We start from the raw sequence: 10,303 nt of genomic DNA, 5'->3' as shown, positions 1-10,303 counted from the left end.
TTATCTGCATTCATCTCTTGTACTTTTGGCAGGTATTCAGTGAGCGTGTCACAACCCTTTCAGTAACTTTCAATTCCTTTCACAGGGCGTGGACCAACTGAGAGCATAGAGGAAACCAGAGAAAAGACACGGTAGAAAAAGAGACGCCTATCTGTTTTACATGCACTAATTTTAAGACTTGTAAAATCAAAACTGACAGTACAAATGAGCTTCTATTTTATGCACTTAGCAGACGCTTTTATCCAAAACTATGTGTGTATCCAGGGGCCCATCAATGCAAGGGCTATAAGAAAGGGCTACCGAAATGCTGTAGCCAAGGGGCCTCTGGATATCTTAAAACGCCCCAGGGTGTATATAGAGTTTTAAAGCAGTCAGTGGTGCCATCATCCATAAGCATTAAATGAAAAGTTTAGGGTGTCCAATTTGTTAGCCATTTCTTTAACGTTTTGGGGAAGTCGTGGCCTAATGGTTAGAGAGTTGGACTCCCAATCAAAAGATTGTGAGTTCGAGTCCCTGGCCGGCAGGAATTGTGGGTGGGGGGAGTGCATGTACAGTTCTCTCTCCACCTTCAATACCACGACTTAGGTGTCCTTGAGCAAGGCATTGAACCCCCAACTGCTCCCCGGGTGCCGCAGCATAAATGGCTGCCCACTGCTCCGGGTGTGTGCTCACAGTGTGTGTGTGTGTGTGTGTTCACTGCTCTGTGTGTGTGCACTTCGGATGGGTTAAATGCAGAGCACAAATTCTGAGTATGGGTCACCATACTTGGCTGAATGTCACTTTCACTTTTCACTATATTTATGGCTCTTATTGTTTTTACAAGCATTTCATATAGTGCATCTCAACACTATGTATAAATCTTGTTAACCTTTTTTTTTCAGGAAGCAATGGCTGATTTGAGTGAAGTAGTAGAAGAGGGACGATCAAAAGATGTGAAGCAGGTACCTGTAGATCACATAGCCTACTAGTCATTAACTTATTAATTATAACTTTTTGTTTTTCTCCCCCAGAAGTATTCACTTGAATGCTTGTTTTTACATAATAGATTGTTTAAATTTAATTGCGTGGGTTGTGAGATGAAGTTGCAGATTAACTAGATTCTTTAGATGAGGGACATAAAGGTGCATCTCAAATTAGGATGTCGTGAAAAAGTTCATAAACTTTCAGTTATTCAACTGAAATTGTGTAACCCGTATTAAATTTAATGGACACCAACTATAGTAGTCTAAATCTTTGCTGCTTTTAATTGGGATTTATTTTGGCTTCAATTTAACAAAAACCCATGAATTCACGCTCAACAAATTAGAATACTTCATAAGAACAATTAAAAAAGGGGGCTCTTTTTGCTTTAATTACTGCCTCAATTCGGCGTGGCATGGAGGTGATCAGTTTGTGGCACTGCTCAGGTGGTACGGAAGCCCAGGTTTCTTTGACCGTGGCCTTCAGCTCATCTGCATTGTTTGGTCTCTTGTTTCTCATTTTCCTCTTGACAATAACCCATAGATTCTCTCTGGGGTTCAGGTCTGGTGAGTTTGAGGTCCAGTCAAGCACACCAACACCACAAGTAACAAAACTCCAGACCAGAATTTGATCCCGGGCGAGGCTACAATTTATGTTACGACCCAGCTCAAAGTCATAAAGAGGACACTTAAAATAAAGTTTCAATAAAGAAAATATAAGTTTATTTCAGGTTAAATCAAATAATGTCTAGGGTCAAAATGTTAAAGAATAATAAAAGAATCAAATCAAATAACTGTTGGAGATTGGTTTTGTGGAAACAAATGGGAACACCAAAACATCAACCCACTCTTAAACAAAGACAAGGAAACAAAAATGAGAGCATGAATACCATTCCATGAGCCTCTTAAATAGGAGTGCCACAGGTGCAGCCCATGATCAGCACTGAAGTCCGGCCAATCAAGGAGGAGCCTCTGTCCCTGCAATCTCACAACAAAAAAAAAAAATAATAATAAAATAAAGGAAAAGGAGCAGGGCTATGAACTTCTCCACACTCTAGGACCTTTGTTTCCAAATGAAATGTAGAACTTGCTCTCATCTCAAGAGGACTTTGGGCCATTTGTCAACCGTCCAGTTCTTCTCCTTAGCCCAGGTAAGACGCCGATGAAGTTGTCTGTGTTTCAGCAAATTCCTTGACACGTCTGTGTGTGGTGGCTCTTGATGCCTTGACCCCAGCCTCAGTCCATTCCTTGTGAAGTTCACTCAACTTCTTGAATCAATGTTGCTTGACAATCCTCATAATGCTGCGGTTCTCTCAGATGGTTGTGCATCTTTCTTTCACATTTTTTCCTTCCACTCAACTTTGATAACATGCTTGGATACAGCTCTCTGTGAACAGCTTCTTTGATAATGAATGTTTGTGGCAGTCTTCCCCATGATTGTGTAATGAACCAAACTGAGAGAAAATTTTGAAGGTTCAGGAAAACTTTGCAGGTGTTTTGAGTTGATTAGCTGATTGGCATATCACCATATTCTAATTGGTGGGTTTCTGTTAAATGTGAGCCAAAAACATCACAATTAAAAAAGCCAAATACGTAAACTACATTAGTGTGTGTGCATTGAATTTAATACGAGTTTTACAACTGAGAGTTGAATTACTGAAATTTACTTTTCTACAACGTTCTAATTTGAGATGCACCTGTATGTATTAATAAACTTTGGCATGGAGAAAAGTGAAAACTCCTCACACAATGGCCTCACACAAAGTTACTGAACATATGAACATTACAAACCAAATGCACATTGATGTATCTTCAATATGTTCTGCAAAATGTAAACAAATGTAAATTTCTGCAAGCTTAAATATTTTAGAACTATCAATATTAATTGTTCTATGAGGAATAGCTTTGCTTAGACACAGAGCTAAAATGGGTTTGGAGGGTATTAATTTCATACTCTGTGACCACTTAATGTAAAAAATTATACATTGTATTTTAAGTTATTTGTACAACAATCTGGTAATGTCATGGGCTACATTTGATAACAGTACACAAAACCAAGTTATACCTGTTGAACCGTAATCTGCACATGCGGTGTTCATCGGAATCGGCATCTCTCATTGCCAAGAGAAAAGTAGACGGCACTTTTGGAATAAACTGAAGCTTTTTTTTAACTTGTATTGCATTATGACAAAGTAACGAGAGGAGCGTGGCCCACAGTAAGGAGGGTATTTTATTTATTTAATTTTTTTCTACTAACTATTTACTTAAGTAATAGTAAAAGTACCCATCTTTAAATATACTCCAAGTATTAGTTACCCAAAAAATTTACTCCAGTAAATGTAACCGGTTACTACCAACCTCTGGTCACTTCCTTGGTCTCTCATCAGGTGGACAGGCATGCGCATTGGCATTTCGTTCCCCATTGTGTTCACTAGAGGATGCAGTGTGGAGTTTACTAGAAGGGGAACATCTCTGGTATGCATGTAACCATGATTCCCAGAGAGGTAATGATACGCTGCGTGCCCTTGCCTGCCTGTTTGTCTCCTTCAGACAACAAATTTGGTGATGTATTCAGTTGGTGCCCTTTTATGCTTCTGGGCATCTGCCCATGACATCACTGGCCACATGGACCAATAGGATTGGCGTTTTTTGCACACATGCTTCAGACATGCGGTCATGCTGGCAGCATTCCCCATTGTGTCTGCTAGAGGATGCAGTGTCTTGTTCCCTCTCAGGGAACCATGGTTATATGCATAACCAAAGACTGTTTTGATGACTTCAGATTGTTAGTCAATTCAAGGGTTGTTTTGGTTTGTATATTCAAACTGCATTCCTTATATTCTTTCAGGAAGTAATGGATCCTTTGTCTAAAACAGAAGTTGAAGAGGGATCTTCAAAAGATGTGAAGCAGGTAGAGCACTCAAAACACCTACTTTTTTTAATTAAACTTCTCTTTTTATTTTTTTTCTCAAGCGGTATTCACTTGAAAGCATGTTTGTGCATTAGATTTTTTTTTTTTACATTTAATCGAATTGCATGGATTGTTATTTTTCCACAATGGTCTTTTCTTATTTTTATTCCAGTCTTGTAATGTAAAAAAAGGACAACAAACAGTGAGCTCTTCCAGGTAGTCACCAATTTAATAAACAACATCACAAATTATGAACATTGATATCTTACAGGCGCTGCATTAACTAGATGCGCATAGCCTATAGGACCTATATATTATATAGGGCTTGGGCGTCATGACGTCATTACTAGGCGTGGCCACCATGTTGATGGCCTCCTTAACTGCTACTCAGACTACTGCGCAGTGTTTAGACGTACTCCCTCTTAGCCGTGTGTCTTAATTTGATTAATTAAAAATCTATTTCAACCATGGTAAACCATTGCTGTATTGTGGGGTGTAATAGCACAACACATAATCGCCATGGGGGAAAAAAATTAAAGTGGATTAACTTTCCTGCTTGGAGGAGCGACCACGGAGACCAAGTATAACATCTGAATATTAATTTATATAGCTTAAGTCAACATTGAACATTGGAAATAAGGGAAATGTCCTGGGTTACTCATCCAAAATACTGGAAAATTTCAACATTCATCTTTCTGTTGCTATCCCTCGGTTAACAGCAAAAAATCGTGCTACAAAACTGCTGCATTAACTAAGCGAGTTGTGAAACTAGGTCTAACGTGACTTTGCTTACAGATTGGTGTGAACTCATGGTTTCACAACCACGCCGTTATCTTAAAAAGGCCAACATCACGCTAATGTTGCTTTAAAGTAAGCAAAACGATGCTTTGAATACATCTGTTTCACTGGAAGGGCAAGGGGTTATCAACAGGACAACAGCACAGAGACTGACAGGTCCAATGGAAGGGCTAGAGGGATATTATAATGGAAAATAATAAAACGGGAAGACAGCGGGAAAAGAGCACAAATATGCGAGAACCCTGGAAAAAAACGGTAGGGTTGACCGCTACTAACTACACTTTTGAAACACCTAGTTAATATTTAATGTGTGAATGGTTGTTGGTAATAACGGTTACTAAACTAGCAGCTAGGTGGAGCGCAGCTTACCTTTTGTCCGGATTACTGTATATTGTTTGTCGGCTTTATGATCTGCAGCTCCTGAACCCATCCATTTATGAACTGCACATGAGACTCCAATTTCTTGTAGCTTCAGAACTGTTCTGAAGTGTAGGCACTCACAAAACAAACAAGGCAGCCAAAGATATCTGTAAAATCTGAAGATATCTGTAATGCAGAAAGTCGTCGTTGGTACTCCATTATTTGTTGGGAATTTCATATGGATCCAAACCGTTAATAGTGCCGATTGTGTCCACATACCGATCACTGACATCCCTATTTAGCGTATCCCTGTAAATCCCACAACCTTTTCGTGATTTAACATTTTTCTTTCTCCCAACTCTGCTTCTCGTTCTACTTGCTATATGTTTAAATTCGCGAGGCCATCAACATGGCCGCCATGTCCCAGAATGCAAAGTGGCGCCCAAGCCCTATTCGTACCAAAACATTTCGGTATGGGTCTTTCGGTTTGCCTACGCATGTGAACAAAACATTAATTTTATTTATTTAGTTTTTTCTCAGTAAGTTCAAATAATAATTGTCATTTTGACAGTCTCTGTGGCATAACAAATCGCTGTATAAATGCCCTTTGAGAGCCATACCTGGGCTGGTTCAGAAACCTGATGGATAATCTCACACAAGCACTGATCAGCTCCGGTGTCTGAGCCATGATGTCCCGCAGAGCGGAGCACGAGAGAACACGATCACTGCTTCCTCTGTACTACAAGTTTTAAAGTGAATAAACCTGACTGAACATCTCATGCCTCATGTTATCGTCCACTCAGTGTTTCACCGTGGAAGGACCTCAACAATGCAGCGTGGAAATAAAATGTCACCGCATTTCATTTAGCCTACCTCAGGAAATCATTGTCTACAGTTTATGTCACCAAAAAAAATAATCCTAGAGGAGCATTTTGCAAAATTTTACACAAAATACTGGTATTTTACAAAACCTGTTACCCTATATTAAAAAATTAAGACTGTTTAAATTTGTAACATGCTATGAGAGCCATTTGTGTAATCTGAATACATAAAAGCTTCATTTATTTCAGTTAATTTAAAAACTGCAATGTGCAAGATGCATGGTTTCGTACTTGAGTTGATCAGATTTGAGATTTTATCACTGAGAAATATAAACTATAACTGAATGTATTTATATATAAAAAAAACAAAATCCCTCCCCCCGCTGTACTGAAATCATATCGAACCGTGACCTTAAAACAGAGTTATGTGTCGTATTTGTGTGCCGTTACAATCTCATCTGCCTGCCTGCCTGCCTTCACTCATTACCTCAGGTGAAATGTGTTGGAAATCCGTCATTTTCTTTCTTTTGTTATTTATTTGTCCATCCAGGGTTGCCAGGTCTGCGTAAAAAAAAAAAACACAAACAAAGTCTGTTTCGTTTTTAAAAGGGCTCACATGAACCCCTGCACCACAAAACTGGTGCTGCAAACCACTTTTTTTTTTCATTCAGGTAGCAGAGTTAAAAAGCTACCAAAACCTTATTCCTCTGCAAGTTTTTGTATTTATTTATTATTATTAAATGTTGTAGCTTTAAAATACAAATTAAAAGTTTCTTGTCAAATGTTTGTTCCGCAAGATTGGCTTAAATGTCTGTTTGTATATTGTTTTTCTGAATTTAACAGAGAGAACAAATGGAAAGCTTCTGTTTTCATTTCCAAAATAAAACGCGGATAATTGAAATGGCCATTGATACATCCATGACTGTGATTAAGACTCTTATGGAATCGTTAACTTTCAAGAAGGAACAAAAGAACAACGTGTCCAAAGAAATAATCATCCAGAGATCCAAAGGGAAAGTTCCAGGAGCAGCTGTGAAGACAGATTTTCCCTGTTGTCTTATTGAACCAGATGATAACCTAGAAATAACTTTCATCCAAAATACAAGAACGTCTCCTACAGAGACAATACCAGCAGCAGATATTTCACTACCCAGTACAGACTTAGTCACTTTTTACATTAAAACGACAGGAGGCAAAGATATAACATATTTGATGAAAAACAATGAACTGCGCAAAATAGCTGAATATGTTTGTGTTTATGCACTCAAAGGAGTTGAAGTTGAAACTGCTCTTAAGCATGATGGACGATTCATTGATAAAATATTCAATGATAAACAATGTTTACTCTTCGAGCTTGAATCAGAGTTCGGAAGTAAAAAATATCATGAAATGTCTAAAAAGGTTGAGTATGTTGATGGAAAGAAATTACAGATAATTGATACTGGTCCCAAAGCTCCTGGTAGCCAAACGAAACAAACTAAAGTCAAGAATAAATCTGATGTAGCTTCAGCTGCTGATTCAGCACAAAATGACCCAGGCCAGCGTCCCAATGGCACTGAACAAAAACAAACCCTCCATAACAAAGATTCCACTAGTCACTTAACTAAATGGCCAATCATTCCAGACTCTGAAGAGATTCTGAAAATTCTGCGTGATCAGCATAAATATTTACTGAAGACTTTACTGGAGCGTGAGGATCAGAAAAACAACTCTCCGTTCCAACTCCCAGCAGAATATCAGTTCTTCAGAGCAGAATATGATAAAAGTGTTCAGAGTTTTTCTGAGGTGTATAAAATAAAGCAGCTCATGACGCTCTCTGACTCTGTGTGTCAGATTCGAGTGGAGGGATCCCCCAGAGGAACCGGCTTCTTACTCTTCGGGGGGTTTGTTCTAACTAATGCTCATGTTATTAAGCCATTTCTTGAGTCTCCAGCCAAGCTTTCTTCTACAAAGAAATTAGAAGCTGCATTTGATTTTGAACGTCTGGACTCAAAGGTGATGCTGGTGCCAGTCAAGGAACAGCTTGTTGCTTACTGTTACATCACAGATGCCAATAAATGCCACCTTGACTTCGCTCTTCTTGAACTGAAAGCTGTTGATAAAATCACAGGCCGTCCTGAGTTGCTCAGATTTTACAGTCCTGGCCCCCCTCCTAACCGTGGTGAGATCTGCATTGTGGGACATCCAGATGGTGGGATTAAGAAAACAGACCCCTGCTTCATCATTGAGGGGCAAAATCTACAAGAGAATATAGATAAACACATCTCTAAGAATATCAGTTTCATACCTGTGATGACACAGAGGTGTTTTGAAGAAAAATGGGATGTTTATAAAAATCAGATTAATTATAACTCTTGTTTCTTTCACGGATCTTCTGGCTCTCCAGTTTTTGATGAACACTGCTATCTGATTGGCATGCACAGTGGTGGATATGTGTATCCAGGAGAAGAAGGTATAACTAGAAGCATTGTGGAATACGCTTATTCCATGCAGCCCATCATTGATATGATCAGAGGAAAGCCTAATATGAACTCTTTGGATGAGCTTCTCAATACCTTAGAAGCCAACAGAAATAAAAGCAATGAGTCTGGGCCTGCAGAGCAAGAGAATCAGACCGACAGCGAGACTGAATAAGTCCACACATCTATGATGACAATTCTTTGGATGACATGACTGCAATAGCTTCAATTCTGAAAGATTTGTTTTAAATGTTATGAGTTTTCACTTTTCATATTATTTTTTAGAGATGGCATGTTTAAAATCCTAAATTACAGCCTGTTTCTCTTATTTTTGATAAATGTAAAGTCATGTATCTTACAGGTGATAGAGGGTTTATTCATTTGGTTGAGACTACAAGTAGATTTATAGTACATTCTTTATTGTATTTACTTTACTCTTATTCATACATTCTTGTATATTCGTATATCCATTCACAATAATTTCACTCATACAACAAATCATTCATATATCTTCATATCCATGTTTATATTATTTTTACTTTATATAAGTTTTATGCTGATTTTACATTGATTAAGCTTAATATTTTGCCTTTGCTGTAAGGGATCATGTTCAAGCTTCTACAACAAATCTTTAAATCACATAGATACACCAAATTAACTGATTTGACAACACTGCTGTAGAGGCTGAAGGTTAATTCCAAGACTCAAGCTGCAAACCCCAGATCACTGTTCTTCATATTTTTTTGCTGGATGTAAATGTCAGTTTCAAATAAAACCATTTTATTTAACAAATATACACTTGTTCTAATGTGTAACTTGTGTGATTCATGTGTTGTTTTGATCGTTTATCATATTGAGAATCTTCTTGAATCTTCAATTTGTTTGGTCTGAAAAAATGTTGTCAGTGGCATGTAGAATAAATAAGAATAAATAAGAAAACATTTTTAAATATATATTATTGCCATTCAAATACTCAAATTCTGAATAATATAAATGTAATTCAGAATAGTTTTAAGTTTGAATATACAAATCTAAATATGTATAGACAATGTGTAAATCAGAATATATATTTATATGTCTTGTTACGTCCCAGTGAGGGCTGGGCTTGTGTTTTTTTTCTTCGGTAGTTAGGATGAATTATTATGTGTAAGTGTGTGTGTGCTATAAGGACTACACCTTTGATGAATACAGGGTCAGATGTGACTGAGTTGATTTTGTTTATATTTAGTTGAGACATTTGAGTTAAAGTTTTATTTTTATTTTTTTTATTTTTTTTTGCTTTCGTTACTGATTCACGTTAATGTTGATTATTGATCTGTCTATCTATCTGCAATATCAATCCAAGTACACAATATACAGTATTTAGACCACATTAATTTTAAAGAATCATATGCTTTTTTTGTTAAATTGTTCATAAGGGTTTGACCAAACTGTTAAACTAGGTTATTTACAAAACATCCAAAAATCTGATTCATTTCTAATACTATTAAATTGTAAAGAAATTACAGATCCATCTTTGTATTCTGATCGGTTGATAACTTTTGACAACATTTAATTCAGGTGCGAAAATAATATTTACAGCGCATGAGCCCAGAGAGATTTGCACAGGAATCTGTTTGAGCAAGAGAAGAGACACGTTTTAAATGAGCGCACTGTTTTCAGGCAAGAGCAGGTACATAATACATAAACTATTATAATATTTTGCTTTTATACTTTTAATTCTAAGTTTTAGAAATTTCTATTTATCTTTAATCTTTCAGTTTTAGTTTTAGTAATTCTTAAACTTAAAAATTAGAAATGTGGTCTTTCCAAATAATTAAAATTGTAGATGTATTTAGTAAGACTTTGGGTAACACTTTAGAATAAGGTTCCATTAGTTAATGTTAGTTAATGTATTAATTAACATGAACTAAGCAAGAACAATCCTTCTACAGCATTTATAAGTCTTAGTTCATGTTAATTTCAACATTTACTAATGCATTATTTAAATCAAAA

General features: G+C 37.0%; 1 protein-coding gene across 4 annotated transcripts in view; it reads left to right on the top strand.

Moving 5' to 3' along the window:
* Positions 1 to 9,757, top strand: part of LOC113072980 (protein FAM111A-like) — a 12,577-nt gene extending 2,820 nt beyond the window's left edge. For 2 of the 4 annotated variants that reach the window (XM_026245873.1, XM_026245868.1), the window contains exons 2-5: positions 86 to 131; positions 882 to 941; positions 3,808 to 3,870; positions 6,693 to 9,756. In XM_026245873.1, coding sequence (XP_026101658.1) covers positions 888 to 941; positions 3,808 to 3,870; positions 6,693 to 8,483 — 1,908 coding nt within the window. In that variant the 5' untranslated portion in view covers positions 86 to 131; positions 882 to 887 and the 3' untranslated portion in view covers positions 8,484 to 9,756. Of the gene's footprint in view, positions 1 to 85; positions 132 to 881; positions 942 to 1,501; positions 2,111 to 3,807; positions 3,871 to 6,692 lie in introns of those variants that run through there. The other 2 variants (XM_026245879.1, XM_026245862.1) reach the window with 2 other exon arrangements.
* The last annotated feature ends 546 nt before the right edge of the window (positions 9,758 to 10,303 follow it).

Source organism: Carassius auratus, chromosome 5, assembly GCF_003368295.1.
Source record: "Carassius auratus strain Wakin chromosome 5, ASM336829v1, whole genome shotgun sequence".
NCBI classification, from domain to species: Eukaryota; Metazoa; Chordata; class Actinopteri; order Cypriniformes; family Cyprinidae; genus Carassius; species Carassius auratus.
This window is presented reverse-complemented; position numbering and strand designations above follow the sequence as displayed.